The sequence below is a fragment of the Lithobates pipiens genome, unplaced genomic scaffold (genome assembly GCF_037356315.1).
Source record: "Lithobates pipiens isolate NorthernLeopardFrog02 unplaced genomic scaffold, aLitPip1_a1.2 Scaffold_10, whole genome shotgun sequence".
NCBI lineage: Eukaryota > Metazoa > Chordata > Amphibia > Anura > Ranidae > Lithobates > Lithobates pipiens.
Window position 1 is genome coordinate 17,877,717 of NW_027507686.1, and position 24,861 is coordinate 17,902,577.

Genomic DNA, 24,861 nt, shown 5'->3' on the forward strand with positions numbered 1-24,861 from the left:
AGAATTTCGGATTTTTCGAAATTCTGTCCGTCGTACTTTGGTTTCAGCGGACAAACCGCTCGTCAGTAGGCTAGTTCGACGGACTAAGAATGGCGCATGCCCAGAAAGGATTTACACGGCGGAAGGGTGCTTTGCTGTGTATTGGACTTCCTATTTCTAGTCCCGTCGTACGTGCTGTACACGTCATCGCGCAAGCTTTCGACGGACTGTTTGGGTATCCGTGTGTGGTCAAGTCCGTTCAGTCGAAAGTATGAAGGACTGTCCGTCGGATTGTATGACGGACTAAGTATGCCATACAGTCCGCTCGTGTGCACGCGGCATAACAAGTTCAAAGGCATGTTGCAAGTGAACAAAATTAATTTATATAAAGTAAAAACACTGCAAGTAGGAAGTAAAAATACTTGATTTTGTGCTTTTACCCGCTCATATTTATGTTGGTGACAGGGCCTCTTCAAGAAAACGTCCCCAGATATCTTGGCAGGTGTTGATGTTTGAGAATTCAGATAACAGGCACTTACCCATACTGAAGATTATGGGGTAGTTGGATTGAGGCATTTCCCAGAACATCAGATTGATGACCATGGTACAGAGGAAAAGACACATGCAGCAGGAGATTTTCTGAATACGGGTGAATACGCTGCGCGCCTGGTGACTGATGACTGACATCCAGATGTTGTCATCGCGCAAGCCCCGTAACGTTTTCTTCATGAAGATATTCCTTGCGGGAGAGAACATACACAGGACATGTGAAAACCTCAGACCAAACCTTTTTTTTTTTTATTAAAACCAAGAACAATGTCCATCAACAGTAATCCCGTGCCAGAGGGCCGGGACAAGCAGTGGGCAGAAGGGGCGGCTGCCCTGGGCATTGTGGTATCGTGTGAGCTGAGGGGCCCCGTGTGGTGATTGGGGATGGGGGGATTTTTGTTCAGAGGAAGGCCCCTTTCACACGAATGATCCGTTCAGGTCCACCTGTCAGTTTTTTAGGTGGACCCGAACGGGCACTCCATAGAGATCTATGGAGCGTCAGGATGTCAGTGGGGAGATGTCCGCTGACATCCGACCTGCTCCAGTCCGAAAAAGTGTGGCGGAGAAAAAAAAAACGACTTTTCAACCCGTCTGCGGATCGGGTGAGGACTCTGCGGTCCGTCGTCATCCAATCTCCCATAGGGGAGAGCGGCGCTCTGACAGGTCCGTCCCTGCGCATTGTGCAGAGACAGACCTGTCATCTTCCTGCTCAGCGGGGATCGACGGAGCGATTCCCCCGCTTAGCAGAGCGAGCTCCGTACACAGACACATCCGTATGAAGGGGGGGGGGGGGCACCAGAGGGGAAATAATTGTTCTAAAAGGGCAAATCAGGGGGAAGGGTGTGCTAGGAGTGGTGGTTCAGGGGGATTTGTGTTGGGAGGGGCAATTTGGGGGGGTTTGTTGTGCTATAAGAGGGAATATGGCCGAGGGGGGAAGGGTATTTGTGCTAGGAGGATATTTTTTTTTGCAGGGGGATTTGTGCTAGTAGGGATGACTGAGGGATGTTTGTGCTAGGAGGGGAGATGTTTGTGCTAGGAGGGGGATTTGGAGTAGGGGGGAGAGAATGTGTACTTGGAGGGGAATTTTGAGGGGCGGATGACTTGTGCTAGGAAGGGTGTTTTTTTTGGGGGGAGCCTTTGTGTTGGGGGGATTTGGGGGATGGTAGGGACAGAGATTTGTGCTGGGAGGGGGGATTTCAGCAGGGGGGTGGATTTGTATTGGTAGGAGTTGTAATGAGTGGTTATTTGAGTTATTGTTGGCTTTCTATCATCTGGAACCAGTCTGCCCATTCTCCTCTGATCTCTGACAAGGTATTTTCCTCCACACAACTGCCGCGCACTGGACTGAAAAATCCCAGTAGATCAGCAATTTATGAAATACCCAGACCAGCCCACCTGGCACCAACAACCATGCCACCTTCAAAGTAAATTACTGTAAATCTCCTTTCTTCTCCATTCTGATGCTCGGTTTTAACTTCAGCAAGTTGCCTTCACCACCTCTAGATGCCTAAAAACATTGATTTGCTGCCATGTGATTGGCTGATTAGCAATTTGTGTTACCAAGCAATTGAACAGGTGTACCACCTAATAATGTGACTGAGTGTACCTCAGTCAGCAAGTTGTTAAGCAGGCATGGTCCACTGTTTTCCCTGTTAGAAAACCTACCTTGGGAAATCCTATACAGCCATCGCTAGACTTCATGTAGACTAGTGGCTGCAAATAGGCAGCAATGGAGTTCAGCAACACTGAGAAGCAACAAACACAACAAAAACAGGCGGATGAGCCACAGTTTTACCGCACCCTGACTGCTGAGCCCCAAGTTGACACAGCCAATAGCCGTGTGTTAGTATGATGAAAATTATACCACCTGTTTGCACGAAGGAGGTGGAACTATCACCAAATCTTGTCACATGTCTAAGCCCTTGTACACACGGTCGGGGATTCCGTCGGAATGTGTCCTATCGGACCGTGTTGTCGGATAATCCGACTGTGTGTGGTATGCATCGGACTGATTCCGTCGGAATATCCGTCGGACCCAATTTTCCAACTTGTTGGAAATATTTTCCGACCAACTGGTTCGATCGGACATTCTCCGATCATGTGTAGAGAATTTTGATCGGACCAAGTGCCACGCATGCTCAGATCAAATTCCTATATCAAAGCTATTGGCTACTAGCCTGAACGTAGTCCCATCGTAACGAAATTACGTCACCACGTTCTGAATGATTGGATTTTTCGACAACTTATGCCGCGTACACACGGTCGAACTGTATGACGTACTTAGTCCGTTGAAACACATTTCAGCGGACAATCCGCTCGTGTGTGGGCTTCAGCGGACTTTTTCAGCGTGCAGCCAGGAGTACTAAGAATTTAGTTTTTTTCCAAAAATCTTTCCGTCGTACTTTGGTTTCAGCGGACAATACGGTCGTCAGTATGCTAGTCCGACGGACTAAGAATGGCGCATGCCCAGAAAGGATTTACAGGGCTTTGCTGTGTCTTGGACTTCCTATTTCTAGCCCTGTCATACGTGCTGTACACGTCATCGCGCAAGCTTTCGTCGGACTGTTTGTGTATCCGTGTGTGGTCAAGTCCGTTCAGTGGAAAGTATGCCGGATTGTCCGTCGGATTGTATGACGGACTAAGTACGTCATACAGTTCGACCGTGTGTAAGCGGCATTAGTCCGACCGTGTGTATGCAACAGTTTCGGACAAGATCCGTCGGGCAAAATCCGACGGACAAAATCCGACGGATTTGGTTGTCGAAATCTCCGACCGTGTGTACAGGGGCTAAACAAGGTCTAATCCTTCCTTTGTTTATCCAAAAACTAAAAGAAAGGGTTTTTGGCTAAAGATACAGTATAAATAATCATGTACTCTATCATCTCCTTCCCGCTATCAGTATTTGGTTACCTAAAACTTCCTAACTCTTGATCAGTAGCAGCTTTGAAGATCTTGCTGGAAGTGTCTCCTTTCGCTGGTTCCACTAGCCATGCATTGCACAGAAAGTACCAGGTTTTCCTTAGTTGGACATCTTGGACCTTCACTTGGGTTACATACCTGTGGTAGAAAAAAAAAAGAGACCCAGGTAAAGTCTCATGAAGGTGGCATTAAACTTGCAGCCTTTACTATCAGACTGTCATCTCACCATCTTTTATGAGGACCTGAACCATCATGGCTGAGCGTGATGCTCTTAATCTCACCCAGAGGATACGGCAAAAAAAGTAGGAAGATATCATTTCTGCCTTTATTGAACACTTTAGATTTGGCGTCTGATAGGAGAATCGGGCCAAACTGACCATGTAATCCACTGATAGACAGGTACACCTAGAAATAAACAGGATATCACGTGTGTGCCAATGATGTTCTGCAGACCACTGTTCTCAATTACATTGATTTGATGGTTAACATTGTAAGAAAAAACAATGAAGTTCAGTTTTTCTCACCTTGGCACTGGTACCTGCCCCCTGCCGATGCCCGGTATGCACGGTTAACTGATAGAGGTATAATCCACAAGGATCATTATCTCGAGGTACCATTACTCGATTCTGGAAAAAGAAATAATAGTTATACCATTACAAAGAAAATGAGGCAAGGGGTGGATTTTTATGGTGCTTTCATACCAATGAAATACAGGAAGATTGTTAAAAGGAATCTTATAATTTATTGAAATACAATTAAAATATCACATATACTGCAATAGCACAAAACTATGCACAGACATTTTTTTATATAGAAGGGGTCCTAGAAGCAGAGGATGGAATGTTGACAGCACTTTATCCCAACATGTTTCGCGTTAGCTTCATCAAGGGAAGTGCGAACTAATAACAAATTTGATTGAAAAAGATAATAATTAATAACAATCAATAAAACAATTAAATACATACAGGGATATATAAATTATCAGAAACCTTCCATGTAGAGATTCTGCAGGAAGGCGCTTACCATCTGCTATCTGAATCCCCAGACACACTGAAGGCCAGCCAATAAGTGTGGAACAAAATGTATGAACCTACGCTCACCAATAGCTACCCATCCAATTTTTTTTTTTTATGGGTAGCTATTGGTGAGCGTAGGGTCAGATGGTAAGCGCCTTCCTGCAGAATCTCTACATGGAAGGTTTCTGATAATTTATATATCCCTGTATGTATTTAATTGTTTTATTGATTGTTATTAATTATTATCCTTTTCAATCAAATTTGTTATTAGTTCGCACTTCCCCTGATATGGAGAAATCCACTCGTCTGTATGCTAGTCCAACGGATGCAAACCGACGCTAGGGTAGCTATTGGCTATAAACTTCCTTATTCTAGTCCGGTCGTACGTCATCGCGTTCTAATCCGTTGGACTTTGGTGTGATTGTGTGTGGCCAAGTCGGTTCATTTGGAAAGTCCGTCGGAACTCCTCCAAAAGTCCGTCGGAACTCCTCCAAAAGTCCGTCGGGAAGACCGTCAGACCTAGTCTGCCGGAAAGTCCGGTCATGTGTACGCGGCATTAGACTAATTTGTTAGATGTGTAGTGCCTGGTACAAATTTTCATTTCACTTTAAGCATGTTTCGGAACATTTAATGGCTAAAAGCATTACATAATACCAAAGGCTTTTCCCCTGAAGTGCACTGGTTGTATTTGATGCTTTTAACCATTAAATGTACCAAAAAGTCCTTCAAGTGAGATGAATGCTTCTACCAGGCAAATATTTTGTTTGTCACTGAAAGAGGGGGTGTTAGAAAGTCTTCCAATGAGTACACAAGGTGCCGGGTTTTTTGGCCTCTAGATTGGCCAGTCTGGGATGATATCATCCTTTACATGTGCATGGAAGCCAATCATTCCGGCACAGCCAGAGTGCACATTTATTGCACCGAGGAGCACAGAGATATACAGATGAACTTTATGGGTCTAAAAATAAGCAACATAGTGAAAACTATTTTACTCAAAAATTCTCTTACCATGTCGATGGGGGGGGGGCAGCCAAGGAAGGTGAAATACAAAAGCAGATTAAACTTGAGCTTAAGTGCTAGGGATGGATTTGGGGTGAAGGAGATGCTTTAAATATCTGCCCCAAAAGCTACCCGCACAGGACTCCTGGTGTCCAAAACAAATACAATGTGTAAGTACCATTACCTGCATCTGGTCCCTGAGGTCCATCCGCCGTGCCCATAGGACACCAAGAATGTAGCAAACGTAGAAGCATGCCAGCAATATGACAATGACAGGATTCTGTGAGATCTGAGAAAAATATTCTGCTGTACGGGTGACATCGATCTGCACTGGGAGCACCATGAACGAACCCCCGAAGAATGAGAGGTGATTGCAGAGACACTGGACTGCGTCTGTGGTGGTCTGGGGGCCAACCTACAACACACACAGAAGAAGGACACACGGGCCGAAAGGACATAGGTTAGCCAGTGGAAGATTTAGATTCAACAAAGAAAGTATGGCAAAATAATAGGGAAAATCATCTATAAGTAAGCTTGCATAAATACGTGGTTCTCTTTCAGGACCTTCTCCTACCAAAATACTCCAGTAGGAAGTATTTCTTAAAAAAAAACGTCTTCTTTCTTTTCTTTAATGTCACAAGTTTGTAGTCTGGCTTATGTCTAGTTTTAATCATTTGTATCAACAAATTATAAAGATGTCAATAAAGTATCAATAAATTATAAAGATGAGTTTAGTTCCCCTGAATTTTTAATATTGTATTGGCGTGGCTTTTGCCTGGGGGCACCTCAAAAGTTCACTGTGGGTAAAAAACATTTCTTCGATAAGACTTGGTAGTTTTTCCCTACTGCAGGCAGTACAAACCTACAAAAAAGAGGCTACCATTGCTGACCTCCTTTTGAAAATGCTAGTAGCCTGACAGTCTGTGGCTTTGACACTTTTGATTCACTGACCCAGATAACGCATGCTATGAAAGTTGGAAAAAAAAGTCAGAATTCCTTATTGTATTAAATGTTAAAGAGGAAGTAAACCCTGATGGGTTTACTTCCTCTTTGATTCCCTGCAAAGGTAAAGCATAATGGACTACTATGCTTTGCATAGTAGTCCATTATGTGTCACTTACCTGACACAGGAGCCAGTGATGTCACCGCTGTCCCCTGTAGTTCCGAGCGTCCATCTTCTTGGTGGGTCTCCCTGCTCCGTCACTCGCATGGGAGCTGTCACTCGCGGCATATCGCCACGATCTGCGGCCTGCCCAGTGCGCATGCGCCGTACACAGAGGTGGCTGTCTTCGGGTAAATATCTCCTAAATCGTATAGGTTTAGGAGATATTTCTTGGACCTACAGGTGAACCTTAATCTAGGCTTACCTGTAGGTCAAAGTGGTTTGTAAGGGTTTACAACCACTTTAAGGTCAGGGACTCTCAAACTCTCCTGCACATCGAGACATCTCTCTCTCCAGCTGCTCATCCAGAGCCACAAATCTGGTCTTCCCCTAATTCATTCACACAAAGCCCTGAAGAAGGGGCAGCCTTTGAGCCTCGTAATGTGTTGGAAATGTTTTTGAAATTTTTGTTTTTATGCATTCTTTACTTATAGAAAGTTTTCACAAATACAATAAGCAGAATAGAAATACACAAGATACGTGGATCTAACTATCCACTTACAAGTTCAGAAAGGGTACCATTAGGATACCACCAACAGTCTAGGTCTAGAATATTCCACATAGGTACAACACAACCCCATCTTGGACCAACGGTATAGCTCAACAGTTTTCAAGAGACTAGATAGTTTTGTTAATCAATAGCCTGCCATGAAACCCAATGCAATGTGAAAGGCTATACGGGATGGATGATAAGACGATAAGCATTGAAATTGAGGAAAAAGGGGTGAAGGGGAAGGAAGAAGGCAGGTAGGGCAGCAGCACCAGCAGGAGGAGTCATAAGATTACACCTATCGTCTAAAGTAATTACAACCAGCAGACAAATGGGGTTTCAAGAACGTTGAGGGTCAGAAGAAAAAGGGGAGAGAGAAGAAGAAAAGGAAAAAGAAAAAAAAGAAAAGGGGGTGAGGGGGAAAAAAGGGAAGGGGGAACCTTGTGTTTTTCTTAGTCTGAATTTCTCACTTCCTGTTTCTCCTCAGTAAACTTCACACCATCATCTGAGCCGTGTTTAGTCAGCCAGAACAGCTTACTGAGGAGGAACAGGAAGTGAGAAATTCAGACAAAGAAAATAAAGAAGAAAAACATTTAGAAGGGAAATCAAAGGAAAAGGTAAGTGAACCAACAATGCACTAGCTTAAAGGAGCCTATTTAGAAAATAAAAAACAAACCTTTACAACCCCTTTAAGTTCTATTGGCAGATAGCATGTCTAATTGTATATGCTTTCTTTTTCACACTATAAAAAAATTGTGGAGAATAATACTTGGCTATGTGCTTTACTTCAAATGACAGTTGGGGAGTAGGTAGTTACATTTTAAAAAATACAATGTAAAATTGACAAGGGACACCAACATAGTTTTATCTTTGATCTTAAAAACTACGGGATAATGGTGTTGTGGTAACTTGCCCAAATAACACAAAAAAAAGCCTTTGAAAATTAATTTGCAATAACTCCATCAGTATCCCCAGCAAAACAGCTTCATTATTATCCCATTAAAGAAGAAGAGAATTGGGGGCTATTTACGAAAGGTAAATCCACTTTGCACTGCAAGTGCACTTGAAACTGCAGTCGCTCTAAATCTAATGCCGCGTACACACGATCGGACTATCCAGCGGACTTATTCCGCCGGACAATTCGATCGTGTGTGGGCTCCAGCGGACTTTTTCTTCCCAAAAGTCCGGCAGACCTAGAAATAAGACTTGCTTCAAAATTGTCCGCCGGACTCGGCTTTTAGCGGACAATCCGTACGTCTGTGTGCTAGTCCGGCGGACTAAAACTGACACTACGCAGCTATTGGCTACTGGCTATGAACTTCCTTATTCTATGTCATCACGTTCAAATCCGCCGGACTTTTGGAGTGATCGTGTGTGGCCAAGTCCGTTCGCTTGAAAGTCCGGCGGACCTCAGCTGCAAAGTCCGTCGGATTGTCCGCCGGACCAAGTCCGTCGGATAGTCGGATCGTGTGTACGCGGCATAATGCCACGTACACACGTCTGGAGTTTCCAGCAGAAAAGGCCTGACGGTCTTCCCGATGGACTTTTCAGGGACTAAAGTCCGTTCGAAAGTCCATTAGTTTTGAACGTGATGACGGACGACTGGACTAAAAAAGGAAGTTCAATAGCCAGTAGCCAATAGCTTCCCTTGCATCGTATTTGGTCCGTCGGACTAGCACACAGACGAACGGTTTTCCCGATAGGAATTGAGTCCGTCGGATAGATTTAAAACATGTTCTTTTTTTAGGTCCGTAGTGATTCCATCTGACCTATTCTGCCAGAAAGTTCGGTCGTGTGTATGCAGAATAAGGGGTAGATCTGAAATGAGGGGAAGCTCTGCTGATTTTATCATCCAATCATGTGCAAGCAAAAATGCTGTTTTTTATTTTCCTTGCATGTCCCCCTCGGATCTACAGCGACTTTACTTCCAAGTGCACCTGCAGTGCAAAGTGGATTTGCCTTTTGTAAGTAACCCCCAATGTGCGCTGCATTTGGAGATTTCATAATTTGTCGTGTCAGGAATATTAATTCTCCATTATGAACGCGAGTTTACAAGACCGACCGCTTCCGGCTCGTCCTTGCTTCCAAGCATGTGCGTTTGTACTTTGGATTTTTGTCGAACTTGTGAAAACGCGATCGGAAAATCCAACAACAGACATTTGTCCGCTGGAAATTTTAAAAACCTGCCACCCAACATTTGTCCGCGGAAAATCCGACAACAATTGTCCGATGGAGCGTACAAAAGGTCGGATTTTCCGCCAACAGCCTGTCATCAAATCCGATCGAGTGTATGAGGCTTAAGAGACAACTACTAAGCCCTTGTGCACACGGTCGGAACATTCCGACCACAAAATCGTAGTCCCGTCGTAACGAACGAACGTCATCACGTATTTTCCGTCAACTTTGTCCGACCATGCGTTTGCATCACCAGTTTCGGACAAAATCCGTCTGAAAAAATCCAACGGATTTTGTCCAAAACTGGTGATGCATACACACGGTCGGACAAAGTTGTCGGAAAATCCGATCGTTTGGAACGTGATGATGTTTATTCGTTCGTTACGACGGGACTACGTTCAGGCTAGTAGCCAATAGCTTTGGTCTCGTAATTTGATCTGAGCATGCGTGGCACTTTGTCTGATCGGAATTTTCTACAAACAATCGGACAAAGTCCGATCGGATCATGTTGTCGGAAAATGTTATATCCAGCTCTCAAACTTTGTTGGTCGGACATTCCGAAGAAAAAAGTCATATGGAGCCCACACACGGTCGGATTATCCGACAATACGGTCCGATCAGACATTTTCTGTCGGAATTTCCGACCGTGTGTACAAGGGCTAAGAGTGAATGACTCCAATGAAGTCTTCAAGGAATATGGGAAACTGGCAGTGATTAGCCAATTATTTATTTTAAGCAGTCTATGAAGTCACACTCTGGGTTGGCTGTCATACTAGCGTGGTAACAATGAGGTTGATTTACTAAAACTGGAGAGTGCGAAATCTGTTGCAGCCGTGCATGGCAACCAATCAGCTCCTAACTTCAGCTTGGTCAATTAAGCTTTGACAAGAAAACCTGTAAGCTGATTGGTTTCTATTCAGAGATACACCATATTTTGCACTCTTCAGTTTCAGTAAACCAACCACAATGTGACATCTACTGTAGCTATTCACGTTTGTCATCTCAACCGGTCAACTGGGCCAGAAGTCTTGCTGTAAGTCAGTACTAACCATGCAGCCGTCAGATTTCCACTTCTGAGGGCTCGGATCCCAGTAAGCGCATTGCGTTGAAAAAGCAGAGACGCCAAACCGAAGGCTGTTTACTATGGAACCGTTGGAGGGGGCCACAAGGAATATCTGTTTGGCCTTGGGATCAGTGAACATTGTTGGAGTCACTATCCATGTGTGGGAGTCTAAAGAAGAGGAGAGCTACAAGCATCAACATTATACATCATACATATGAGACATAAACATAGGTACTCTATCTACTCTGCATAAATTATATACACTATATTACCAAAAGTATTGGGACGCCTGCCTTTACACCCACATGACCTTTAATGACATCCCAGTCTTAGTCCGTAGGGTTCAACATTGAGTTGGCCCACCCTTTGGAGCTACAACAGCTTCAACTCTTCCGGGAAGGCCGTCCACAAGGTTTAGGAGTGTGTCTATGGGAATGTCCAACTCCAGTCCTCAAGGCGCCTCAAAAGGTCAAGTTTTCAGGCTTTCGATTATTTTGCACAGGTGATTTGATCAGTTTCACTGCTTTAGTGCCGGTTCACACTAGCGCGATGACAGACATCGCATGTAATTCGCAGCGCACGGCTGTTCACATCACATGCGATGTCTGTGCGGGTGCGATGTCAGCCATACAGATAGTATGGCTGATATCGCACCGCATTCGGTACAAACACTGCACAGGACCCTTTTTTCTGTTCGGACCAGAATCGGATCGCATGTGCGTTCACACATATGTGATCCGATTCATGTCTGAACTGTCAGTTCGCAGTGCGATATGCCAGCTGAAATGGGGGTGTCGTTAACATATAATGACACTCCCCATCAGATTGCATATGGCAGTGTGAACTGCCGTGTGTGTCAAGTGCAATGCGGGAACCTGCAGTTGATTCGCAGGGTTCCCGCATCGCACTAGTGTGAACCGGCACTTATACCGCGTACACGCGATCGGAATTCCGGCCCGAAAAAGAGCGATGAGAGCTTTTCATTGGAAAATGCGACCGTGTGTATGCTCCATCGGAATTTAGCTGTCCGAATTTCCGCCAGCCAAAAATTGATAGCATGTTCTCAATTTTCCCGACGGAAAAACGTTCTATCTGTAATTCCGATCGCGTGTATGCAATTCCGACATGCCAAAAATCACGCATGCTTAGATTCAACTACGAGACAGAAGCTATTGAACTTCCTTTTTCTAGTCACGTGGTACGTGTTGTACGTCACCGCGTTATAAATGATCGGAATTTGATGTGACCGTGTGTAGGCAAGACAGCTTGAGCCGAATTCCATCGGGAAAACCATCAGAGCTTTTTCCGACGAGAATTCCGATCGTGTGTACGCGGCTTTAGTAATCCCCACAGCCGTTTCATCTGAGGGAAATCCTGAAAACATGACCTGTTGGGGCGCCTTGAGGACTGGAGTTGAGAAACACTGGTCTATGGGAATGTTTGACCATTCTTCCAGAAGTGCATTTGTTGGGGGTCAGGCACTGATGTTGGATGAGAAGGCCTGGCTCGCAGTCTCCACACCCTTTGCAGCTATAACAGCTTCAACTCTTCTGGGAAGGTTTTCCACAAAGTTTAGGAGTGTATCAAAAGGTACACCCAAAGGTGTTCTATCAGGTTGAGGTCGGGACGGTCAAGTTCCTCCACTCCAAACTCACTCATTCATGTCTTTATGGGCCTTGCTTTCTGCACTGGTCAAAATCATTTGGTGGGGGAGGGATTATGGTGTGGGGTTGTTTTAAAAAAATAATAATAATAATAATAAAAAAGACATTGATCCATTAGCATTTGCAATTACTTAGCTACAGAAGGTGCAATATATAATTGAAGCAGCTTCTACCTGTGTCATTGATCCGAGTTACAACCGCTTTTGGCAAAATGTTCTTTTCATGGTACAGATCCAGCTTCACCCCTTGGTTTACGGACACGATAATAACCAACGTTCTGTTGGATGTGGGGGGCATCAGAGACAGTTGCAAAGCTTTGTCTGTACCCGTCTGCATCTCTGATGAGTTAGTTGGACTTTGAGGAAGAAAGAGCTGCCACCAGAAAAACAGCATTAGTAAAAAAAAAATTACAAGATCATTACTTAAAGAGGAACTGAACTCTGGAGGCTGTGCCTAAAAATGGTGGGAAGTGGGCTCTGGACTAGTCATCAGTACTGCCTGTGTTCTCTCTGCAGTTGATTTTCCCCCTGTACCGACTTACCATACCTTCTTCTGCACTGTGTCTCTATGTGGAGGCGGCCATCTTGGAAGAGGCAGGGCTTTGCTTCCTCATGTCAGCTACTCCAGTAAAGAGAACATTAAAGAGGAAGTAAACCCTGATGGGTTTACTTCCTCTTTGTCTCCCTGCAAAGGTAAAGCATAATGGACTACGATGCATAGTAGGCCGTTATGTGTCACTTACCTGACACAGGAGCCAGCGATGTCACCGCTGTCCCCTGTAGCAGGAAGTGTCCATCTTCTTCTGGGTATCGCTGCTCCGGCCACTCATTGTCCCGGAACAGCGATGACATCACTCCCGTGCATGCACACGGGAGCCTCCACTAACGGCATATCGCCGTTAGCAGCGGCATGCTCAGTGCACCTGCGCGCCGCTGTCTACGGCGCATGCGGCGTAGACAGTGGTGACTGTCTTTTTTCAAATATCTCCTAAACTGTGTAGGTTTAGGAGATATTTCTTGGACCTACAGGTAAGCCTTAATCTAGGTTTACCTGTAGGTCAAAGTGGTCTGTAAGGGTTTACAACCACTTTAATCAAGCATAATAGTCACTTCACCAAATCTTACTCTAAATCTCCTTAGACTTGGGGTCAGTTGCAACAGTGCTTTAAATTTTACACTGCATATTCACTTTCTGAGTTCAGTTCAGCTTGAACGAATGCTGTTACCCTCCCATTCCGGGCAGAGTGACAGTGGGGTTGATCTAATAAAGACTGTGCACTTTGCAAGGGAATTTGCTACAGAACATAGTAAATGAGGGGAAGCTCTGCTGATTTCCTTCAGCCAATCACGTGCAAGCAAAAATGCTGTTTTTTTTTTTTTTTCCTTGCTAGTGATTGGGTATTCTTTGCAAAGTGAAGCTTCAGTTCATTTACTAAGCTCTGGAGCAAATTCCCTTGTAGAGTGCAACCGCACTTGCAAAGTGCAGAGTCTATTAGCCTTTTGTAAATCAACCCTGATGTCACTGGGGTAGAGGGTAAAGCAGTGAAATCATCCACTCTTCAACACCTTCCAATACTGGAGCTTACCCGGGGTGGACCCTTGTAGTAGAAGTCAACAAGAGGGTGAGGATGGGTTAGTATAGCTTGCTGGGTGGGGGTAGATGGGTTATTAGCAGACACTGGGGTTGATATACTAAAGGCAAATAGACTGTACACTTTGCAAAGCGCATTTGCACTCTGCAAGAGCAGTTGCTCCAGAGCTTGGTAAATGAGGGGAAGTTCTGCTGACTTTCATCATCCAATCAGGTGCAAGCAAAAATTCATTTTTTTTTTAAATATTTTTCTCGCACGTGATTGGGTATTCTTTGCCAAGTGAAGCTTTACCGCATTTACTAAGCTCTGGAGCAACTGCACTTGCAGAGCGTAACTGCACTTTGTAAAGTGCACAGTCTATATGCCTTTAGTAAATCAACCTTGATGTCTCTGCAAAGAGGCCCCACTGAGCCCCTTATACGCACCTTGCCGATGCTCTCTTGCCGCTTCTTCTTCTATCACAGGGGTCTCCAAGCTTTCTAAACAAAGGACCAGTTTACCATCTTTCGGACTTTAGGTGGGCTGGACCATTGCCAGTGGAAATATAAATTGTATTGGCATTGGTGGGTGTAAACAGTGCCTCATCTTTAGCATTAGGGGGAGGAATAGTGCCCCATCATTGGTGTCAGTGGGAGAATTAGAGCTCCATCGTTGGTGTCAGTGGGAGAAATAGAGCTCCATTGTTGGTGTCAGTGGGAGGAATAGTGCCCCATCATTGGTATCAGTGGGGGAAATAGTTCTCCGTCATTGGCATCAGTGGGAGGAATAATTCCCCATCATTGGTGTCAGTGGGAGGAATAGTGCCCCATAATTGGTGTCAGTGGAAGGAATAGTGCCCCATTGTTGGTGTCATTGGGAAAAATAGTGCCCCATTGTTGGTGTCATTGATAGGAATTATGTGCCATTGTTGGTGTCAGTTGGCAGAATTTTTTCTAGTATTATATAGTAGGTGAGGTTGAAAAAAGTCCATCAAGTCCAACCTATGTGTGTGATTATATGTCAGTATTACATTGTATATCCTTGTATGTTGCGGTCGTTCAGGTGCTTATCTAATAGTTTCTTGAAACTATCAATGCCCCCCCGCTGAGACCACCGCCTGTGGAAGGGAATTCCACATCCTTGCCGCTCTTACAGTAAAGAACCCTCTACATAGTTTAAGGTTAAACCTCTTTTCTTCTAATTTTAATGAGTGGCCACGAGTCTTGTTAAACTCCCTTTTGCGAAAAAGTTTTATCCCTATTGTGGGGTGACCAGTCCGGTATTTATACATTGAAATCATATCCCCTCTCAAGCGTCTCTTCTCTAGAGAGTGTCAGTGTCAAAGGTGTCAGTTAAATGTCCAATTTGTCCGCCGCAATGTCGCAGTCCCACAAAAAAATTGTTGATAGTCGCCATTACAATATCCCATAGGTTATAGACAGCATAACTTTTGCGCAAAACAATCAATAGACGCTTACTGGGATTTTTTTTTTACCAAAAATATGTAGCAGAATACATATTGGTCTAAATTGATGAAGAAATTTGATTTTTTTACACATTTTTTTTTTTTTTTATTGGATATGTTTTATAGCAGAAAGTAAAAAATATTTGTTTGTTTTTTTCCAAAATTGTCGCTTTTTTGTTTATAGCGCAAAAAATAAAAAATAAAATAAAAACCGCAGAGGTGATCAAATACCACCAAAAAAAGCTCTATTTGTGGGAGGAAAAAAAAGGACGTCAATTTAAATTTTATTTGGGTACAGCGTCGCCGAACTGCGCAATTGTCAGTTAAAGCGACGCAGTGCTGTATCGCAAAAAATGGCCTGGTAATGAAGGGGGGGGGGTGAAACTTCCGGAGCTGAAGTAGTTAAAGAACAAGGGCGAGGAGTATAAGGATGCACAGCTACAACAAGGGTGCACTGAGAACATCAGGGATAGGGCGTTGTTCGAGGACAAGATAAACAACGACATGGCTCTAGGTCCATGGCCATTGAATATAAGTATATACAACTGTGGGCGGGCCGAGGTGGGGGGAGACAATCGAGGAAGCCATCTTGGGGGCGCGTCACCAAAAAGGACCAGGACTTGTAACCTCTGCATTCGTCTACATCTTATTGGTGGGCGCGTTTCGGCCTTTTTTTTGGTCTTGGATGCGAGAGGACCTGGTCCCAGGACTAATGACCGCAAACCTGGAAGTTATCTGTTAAATTGTGAACACTGATCCGTTGAGCCTCCCGGAAGATGGACAGGCCAATGACGGCGCCGGTGACATTGAAAGAAGAGTCCGTAATAAAGGGGTTCTTTGCAAAACTCATCATCTGTAGAGAGAAAAAAAAAATGGCATTTATTATCCCTCATAGAGTGAGATAACTTGAGCTTATCAGATGATCATATTTACATTGAACGCATGCAGATGGACAGCTTTACTATTAGAGGACTAGGCAGGGCTGCTGTTGGAAATCATGGGGTCCCGTACAGCCTACCTGACAGGTAAATGAGCCCTTAGTTATGTTTTTTTTTTTTAAATGATATTTTACAATTTTTTTATCTTTTACATTTTTTTTAACAGCCCTTTTTTGGAAGGGGGGGGGGGAGGGGGGCCTTGGTGAAATATCATGGGTCTAAACCCCTGTTGTCTCACTTTTGAGATAGAGAAAGTGACTGAGGAGACAAATTCCTCACTCTCTCTCTCTGCAGCCTCAGCTGCACTGCAGAATCAATGAACGATGAGGCGCTCTGTACAGAGGCTTCATGTTCATTCACAAACTGAAGCATAGCGCAATTTACTATGCTTCAGTTATGAATGAACGCAGTGAGGGATCTGTACTGAGCCTTCATTCAGGAAATAAAGAAGCCGGTAAACATTGAACTTCTGTATTTATCGGCGTATAACACTCCTTTTTCCCCTTAAAATCAGGGGAAAATCGTGGGTGCGTGGCCGATCCCCTGCCAATTGTGAGCCTCTCGGCCGCTCTTGTGGCTTTCGGCCATTCTCAGTGGCTTTCGGCCGTTCTCGGTGGCTTTCGGCGGCTCGCAGTCCCGCATGAGCCACCAAAAGCTGCCGAGAACGGCTGAGAGCTGCCAAGCACCGCCGAAAGCAGCCGAAAGCGGCCCAAAGTCGGCGAGAACAAGTCAAAAGTGGCCGGAAGCTGGCGAGAGCGGTCGAAAGCCACAGAGAACGGGCGAAAGCCGCCGAGATACACAGGACATCTGGCGCTGTATCTCGGCGCGCCATTTTTAAAGTCTGTAAATGACACTGGGGCAAGGCTGCAATGATAAGGTTACAGATGAAAACTGACAAGGCTGCAGATGGACACTGACAAGGGTGCAGATGGACACTGACAAGGGTGCAATGATGGACAAGGCTGCAGATGGACACTGATAAGGCTGCATTGATGGGCATTTAAATGTAAGTTTTATTCCTTAAACTTCCCTCCTAAAAGTTTTGTTCCTTAAAATTCCCTCCTAAACTCGGGGTGCGTGTTATACGCCGGCGTGTGTTATACATGGATAAATACGGCATTTATCAGCTCCTTCTGCACTCCATCCTGAAACATTCCCCCGCGTGCCCGCAACAACTGACAAACCGCAGGAGGGGGAGTTGGAGAAACTGGCAGCACTGCGAGCTGTTCGGAGCTGCAGAAAGGGTGAGGAGTTATTATCTTGGACAGGAAGGGTGATTGGTGTGGCAGGGGCAATTACTGGAACCAATCCCACTTTGGCTCCCCCTGCAGCAGCTGAAAGATGGTGGAATGGAAAGGAGGAGAAGCTGGCTGGGCTTCGGGGGGGATTGGTATTAGGGATTGCCCCCTACCACTTTTATCACCCCCTTCTGTCCGCAATGTCCTCCCCCCTGCCTGTCAGCTGCCCAGGCCCCTCTGCTGAACTGATGGGGCCTGGACAGGGCCATCTTTAAGGCAGGGCAAAAGGGGCAGCTGCCCTGGGCTCTGTCATTGTTGTGAGGCCCAAAGCAGCTGCCTCATACTTGCCAACTATCCTGGTTTAAATTCCCTCGTCCCTTGAAGTTTTAGTCCTGTGCTGTGTCCCGATATCTCAGTGTGAAGTGCTGCTACTAATGCAGCCCAGCTCTGCCATATTGTTGTGTACACATGACTCACCTGCAGACCCTGTGTTTACATGTAAATAACCGGCATTCATATGTAAATAGCGGCGGCATTACTAAGTAAATAGCTGCAGCATTGATATGTACATAAAGGCAGCATTTATATGTATATCATGCTCCCCTGCAGTGAGGAGATGATGTGTTGTAACCTCTAGCAACTAATCAGTGAGCCGTAATGTGTGCTGTAACCTCTAGCAGTCAGTAAGCAGTAATGATATGCTGTAACTGCTGGCAACCAATCGCAATCGTTGCCTGATCTCATACAGTAAACTGATTTTAAGTCTAGCTGCTATTTATTGTATGTTTCAGTGCAGGTGGAGAGTGAAATTTTATGGGGGGGGGGTCGGGGCAAGAAAATTTTTGCCCAGGGTCCAATCAATATTAAAGACAGCCCTGAGCCTGGACCCCTTACAGGAGGGCTGGTGCTACCCCCTTAGCTGCGGCCCAGGTATTAGGTACACTGTACCACACAGCCCCAAATGGCCAGGACCAGACCAGAGAGCTGTGTAGCCTGGGCCACTCGCTGATCTTAGGCAAGTACAAGTGGGTGTATTATGAAATAGGGATGTTGGGAGGCTTTTAGGATACATTTTTAGAAAAGCATACATATCCCTTACAGGAAACTGGTTCTGACAGAAATATAGGGTCTGCCATTTCTGATCTTCTTCTCAAAAGACTAGCTGCCTGGCTGTCCTCCATCTCACTACTTTCCAAGTCATAGATTTGGAACAAGCATGCTTCAAGTAAAGTACTTGGATACTTGCTTTGGGTCAGATGCCTATACATGTGACAACTTAAGTTACAAATCTCCCTCAGTTCTGCCAACAATTGTGGTGTGCAAGGGCCTGACTGACCAGGTAAAAAAATTAATAAATTCTTTAGGTAGCCCCTCATTTTACACAGTTTATGATGAGGTTGTAATCTGTATGACCAGCTAAAGAAAGTAGTAAAGTGGATGTTCGGTAACTTTACAAGGGTAATTTTCTGTTGGTGCCCAGATTGGGACTTCCCGTCCTCCATTGTTTCTTTCATGTCCACCTCACCTGAGCCTGAACGGAAAGTAGATTTGGCAGCAATGACTGTAGAGCTGACTGAGATGGGAAAACCACTTTCACCGATTGGCCAGGAAAAGATAAGATCTTGTTACTCATTTCTGATGAATTCACACTGGTGGGGAAAACACACAGTTATCAATGATGGTCAGCTTATTGTTCATTAGTGACGGTCAGATTATTGTCCATTAATGATGGTCAGGTTATTGGCCATTAATGATGGTCAGGTTATTGCCCATTAATGATGGTCTAATTATTGTCCATTAATGATGGTCATAATGAGGGTCAGCTTATTGTCCATTAATGATGGTCAACTTATTTCCATTAATGATGGTCAACGTATTGTCCATTAACCACTTGAGACCCGCAATACGTCTATTGACGTCATGGGGTTTCGCTGGTTATATCTAAATGATCCCTGAGTCCACAGACATCATTCAGATATTGCCGTTTTTAGCCGGCGATTCCCTACACCATAAGAATGATCATAGCGGCTGTTCCGCCGCTTGATCGTTCTTACGGGCGGCGGGAGGGGACGCCCCCCCCCTCCCGCCGCCCTCCGGTGCTTCTACCGACTCACCATTTCCATCGGTGAGTCGGTCACAGGATCCGCCGGCCCCAGCATGTGATCATAGAGATTTCCGGTGGACTAGATTGTCCCCGGAGTCTCTATGATCATTCGGAGGCCGGGCGCGATGTTATGACGTCACGCCCGGCCTCGGTATTCAAATTAACGGCGCCGATCTGGCTAGGAAGCCATGATCGTTTTTTTTTTTTGTTTTGTTTTTTATTCTTCCCAGCCTAGAGGTGAGATATGGGGTCTTATTGACCCCATATTTCACTGTAAATAGGTCCGATCGTGCCATATTCCTATTACAAGGGATGTTTACATTCCTTGTAATAGGAATAAAAGTCATCAATTTTTTTTTTTAAGTGTAAAACTAAAAAAATAAAAATAAAATTAACAATAAAAAAATAAAATAAAAATTTTTAAGCGCCCCTGTCCCCGTGAGCTCGCACACAGAAGCGAACGCATACGTAAGTCCCGCCCACATATTAAAACGGTGTTCAAACCACACATGTGAGGTATCGCCGCGAACGTTAGAGCGAGAGCAATAATTCTAGTCCTAGACCTCTTCTGTAACCCAAAACATGTAACCAGTAAAAAATTTTAAAGCGTCGCCTATGGGGATTTTTAAATACCAAAGTTTGGCGCCATTCCACGAGCGCGTGCAATTTTGAAGCGTGACATGTTGGGTATCTATTTACTCGGCGTATCCTCCTCTTTCACATTATGCAAAAAAATTGGGCTAACTTTACTGTTTTGTTTTTTTTTAAGCATGAAACAGTTTTTTTTCTGAAAAAAACGCGTTCGAAAAATTGCTGCGCGAATACCGTGCGAGATAAAAAGTTGCAATGACCGCCATTGTATTCTCTAGGGTCTTTGCTAAAAAAAACATATATATAATGTTTGGGGGTTCTATGTAATTTTCTAGCAAAAAAATTAGGAATTTTACATGTAGGAGAGAAATGTCAGAATTGGCCTGGGTCTGAAGTGGTTAATTATGGTCATAATGATGGTCAGCTTATTGTCCATAATTTATGGTCATAACGAAGGTCAGCTTATTGTCCATTAATGATGGTCAACTTATTTCCAATAATGATGGTCAACGTATTGTCCATTAATTATGGTCATAATGATGGCCAGCTTATTGTCCATAATTTATGGTCATAAAGATGGTCAGCTTATTGTTCATTAATGATGGTCAACTTATTTCCATTAATGATGGTCAACTTATTTCCATTAATGATGGTCAGCCTATTGTCCATTAACGATGGTCAGTTTATTGTCTACAACACATGCCACTGATACATTGAATAATGACGTTTTCATTTCTAATTACCTGCTCAGGAGCATGGAGAACAACGGGGTCTGCAGAATGACCGGGCCAGAAAAATTAGCAAGTGTGGCAAGCTGAAGGTTATTTAGAATGTCCAATGCAGAGTTTGTGAAGAATTGTATCTAAGGAACAAATTTTTATTAGACGTTTTATCAGTGTATGCGGTCAGTAATTTACAAGAACTGAGACCTGCAGAGGCAACTATACTCCACATAAATGATAAAGCATTTCTCACTGGCATAGACTAATACACGACAGCCTCTGTCTCATTGTAATAGGTTAACACACACTGAATATTTGGCCTATATTGTCAGTTTTTTTTTTTTGGATAATTACATTCAAAGAGGAATAAGTGCCATCTTCCACCGATATTAGGCACACATCCTACTCATCTGACCACCATGACACCCATTACAGGTAGTCAAATGAACATGGGTAAATATGTACCCTCCAGTAAAATACAGCCCTCAAGTGGTAAGTCTGCCAATGATGATGTAAACATAAATCAAAGGGAGAAGAGAAGACTCCTCATAGTGTGATATGTAGCAAATTTATTCCATAAAAACATGTAGCCCTACAGTTCAGTCAACTTAAATCAGCCCATAAAAAAACGATGAAAATCGGGCCGATTGCGTTCCACCTGCGCTCCAGATAGATGACATCATCAGGGGTCCCCTGATGACGTCAGTTGGTACTGACAAAACGCACCGGGTCGGTTAGTGAGTGACACGTCACTTCCACCATCTATCTGGAGCACAGGTGGAATGCAATCGGCGTGCCTGCTGATTTTTAGTAGCTAATTTAAGTTTACTGAACTGTAAGTGCTACATGTTTTTATGGAATAAATAAATTCATGTTACACTATGAGGAGTCTTCTCTTCTCCCTTTGATTTTTGTAATAAATATAATTGGTGAATATGTCCATGTGAATCATATACAAATTCATATAAATTAAAATGTCCCTGGAGTTTGCCAAAAAGGCACCAGACCATGAGAAACAAAATTCTCTGGTCTGATGAAACAAAGATTGAACCCTTTGGCCTGAATGGCAAACGTCATATCTGGAGGAAACCAGGCACTGCTCATCACCTGGCCAATACCATCCCTACAGTGAAGCATGATGGTGGCAGCATCATGCTGTGGGGATGTTTTTCAGTGAGAGGAACTGGAAGACTAGTCAGGGTCGAGGGAAAGATGAATGTACAGCGACATCCTTGATGGAAACCTGCTCCAGAGCGCTCTGGACCTCAGACTGAGGCGAAGGTTTATCTTCCAAACGGAAAACCACCCTAAGCACACAGCCAAGATAACAAAGGAGTGTCTGTGAATGTCCTTGAGTGGTCCAGCCAGAGCCCAGACTTGAACCCGACTGAACATCTCATGGAGAGATTTGAAAATGGCTGTGCACCGACGCTCCTTTTTCCAACCTGATGGAGCTTGAGAGGTCCTGCAAAGAAGAATGGGAGAAACTGCCCAAAAATAGGTGTGCCGTGCTTGTAGCATCATACTCAAAAATACTTGAGGCTGTAATTGGTCACCAAAGTATTGAGCAAAGGCTGTGAATACTTATGTACATGGGAATTGTTTTTATTTTTTATTTTTAATAAATTTGCAAAGATTTCAACCAAACTTCTTTCAAGTTGTCATTATGGGGCATTGTTTGTAGAATTTTGAGGAAAATAATGAACTGAATCAATTTTGGAATAAGGCTGTAACACATCGGGTGCTCAACCTGTGGCCCTCCAGCTGTTGGGGAACTACAAGTCCTATCATGCCTACGCCTTTGGGAGTCATGCTTGTACCTGTCGGACTTGCAATGCCTCATGGGACTTGTGGTTCTGCCACAGCTAGAGGGCCACAGGTTGAGCACCCATGCTGTAAAATAACAAAATGTGGAAAAAGTGACGAGCTGTGAATACTTTCCGAGGCACTGTATATTGGAGAATGGAGTAATGAACTTTATTTGTAACAATATATTGTCCTTCTCTTTTTTTCTTCTGTTCTGTTGCTACATTCCAGGTCCTGCACTGCCATCTTCTTACATCATCAGGAGCTGGCTGTCTCTTATGGGTTCTTGCAGCCAGCCCCCTGATGACGCAAGTGTGCTTTAGATTGCCCCGAAGCCTCCTGGGATGCGTGACGTGAGTATCACAGTGAGGGGTTCTCACATTAGTAGCTACCAATACAGCAATGCCTGGATGGAGAACTAAAGTACTGAGCAGGTGGACTGTGCTCCATGTATTCACCTCAAGGTGTAACCATCAATCTCACCTACAGGGGACCTTTAAATAGTTACCTCTTGTGTAGTCCATGTGATTTGAGAACACGAGGACAAAACAGTCCCTAATATGCTATTTACACCAAAATACACCACGTTGCTCAGGTTGGTATATAAATCCGATGATCTGATGTCCGAATTTGTAAGGGTGTCTGCTAACTGATCCAGAAGAGACAACGTATAGTTCTGCAGGCAGAGAAACACAATGTTAGTCTATATCAGTGATGGCGAACCTTGGCACCCCAGATGTTTTGGAACTACATTTCCCATGATGCTCCAGTACACTGCAGAGTGCATGAGCATCATGGGAAATGTAGTTCCAAAACATCTGGGGTGCCAAGGTTCGCCATCACTGGTCTATATCGTTCTGTAAACAAGACAACTTTAAATTGGCTAAGCCACAGGTTCACGTTATTGGCAACCCAACCAGCTTTTTATTATCATTATTATAATACAGGATTTTTTATAGCGGCAACAGTTTGCGCAGTGCTTTACAATATAAATATTCACTTCAATCCTTTGATGCTCCTTTCTGCCACCGGGAGCAAAGAAAAATACCTCCAGGTGTGAAGAACGTGACTTACTACCCTTCCTCGCCTAATCACTTCAATCACCTCCAAAATGGTGGCGCTTAGTGACTGGCCATTCAGGCACCCAGTGTTGTCACATGGTGGACAAAGGGAAAGCTCTGTGTAAGCTCCAAGTCCCAGCTTAAAGGGCGTCCACTCTTCAGTCCTCTTGGCTGAACACAACAGGAAGATAGGCACCTGGTGGGACTGCTGTTAAACAGAACGTGTTGCTTTGCCTTTCACAAGTACAAAAACACGGGTTAAGCACAAAAACATGGAGCTCAGTTCAAAAAAAGGCCAGGATTAGGATGGAGTAGGAAAGGGTCAAACCTATGTTGTGCCCCTGCTAAGGAGATTCATTCTCACTATCAGTCCCGGCAGCCATTGTCACTGGGACAGAAAGTAATGGAATGTTCAATATTGCTGTGTTGTCAATGGAGGAGAAGAGAAATGTTCCAATGGAGAAACCGGTTCTGATGACAACTATCTAAGAGGGCATATCCAGAAAGTAATGGAATGTTCAATATTGCTGTGTTGTCAATGGAGGAGAAGAGAAATGTTCCAATGGAGAAGCCGGTTCTGATGACAACTATCTAAGAGGGCATATCCAGAAAGTAATGGAATGTTCAATATTGCTGTGTTGTCAATGGAGGAGAAGAGAAATGTTCCAATGGAGAAGCCGGTTCTGATGACAACTATCTAAGCCCTTGTACACACGGTCGGAGATTCCGACAACCAAATCCGTCGGATTTTGTCCGAAACTGTTGTATACACATGGTCGGACAAAGTTGTCGGAAAATCCGACGTGATGACATTATTTCGTTACGACGGGACCACGTTCAGGCTAGTAGCCAATAGCTTTGGTGTAGGAATTTGATCTCAGCATGCGTGGCACTTTTTCCCATCGGAATTCTCTACACATGTTCAGAGTATGTCCGATCGGAGCATTTTGTAGGAAAATTTTACCAACAAGTTGGAAAACTTGGTCCGTCGGATACTCCGACGGAAACAGTCCGATGGAGACCACACACAGTCGGAATATCCGACAAAACGGTCCGATCGGACACATTCCGTCTGAATCTCCGACCGTGTGTACAAGGGCTTAGAGGGCATATCCAGAAAGTAATGGAATGTTCAATATTGTTGCGTCATCAATGGAGGAGAAGAGAAATGTTCCAATGGAGAAACCGGTTCTGATGACAACTATCTAAAAGGGCATATCACCTCCAAAATGGTGGTGCTTATTGATTGGCCATCCAGGCACCCAGTGTTGTTTCACGTGGTGGACAAAGGGAAAGCTCTGTGTAAGCTCCAAGTCCCAGCTTAAAGGGTGTCCACTCTTCAGTCCTGTT

The 24,861-nt window shown here is 44.4% G+C and overlaps 1 protein-coding gene across 1 annotated transcript in view; it reads right to left on the reverse strand.

The window, feature by feature from the left end:
* Positions 1–24,861, reverse strand: part of LOC143927699 (polycystin-1-like protein 2) — a 67,130-nt gene that overhangs the window by 9,672 nt on the left and 32,597 nt on the right. Inside the window, exons 7-17 of the mRNA XM_077451970.1 lie at positions 22,959–23,126; positions 20,666–20,784; positions 18,753–18,876; positions 15,776–15,904; positions 12,190–12,388; positions 10,339–10,520; positions 5,647–5,877; positions 3,972–4,073; positions 3,674–3,852; positions 3,439–3,585; positions 519–718 (exon numbers count right to left, since the gene is read on the reverse strand). Of these exons, the coding sequence (XP_077308096.1) occupies positions 519–718; positions 3,439–3,585; positions 3,674–3,852; positions 3,972–4,073; positions 5,647–5,877; positions 10,339–10,520; positions 12,190–12,388; positions 15,776–15,904; positions 18,753–18,876; positions 20,666–20,784; positions 22,959–23,126 (1,780 nt within the window). The remainder of the gene's footprint in view (positions 1–518; positions 719–3,438; positions 3,586–3,673; positions 3,853–3,971; positions 4,074–5,646; positions 5,878–10,338; positions 10,521–12,189; positions 12,389–15,775; positions 15,905–18,752; positions 18,877–20,665; positions 20,785–22,958; positions 23,127–24,861) is intronic.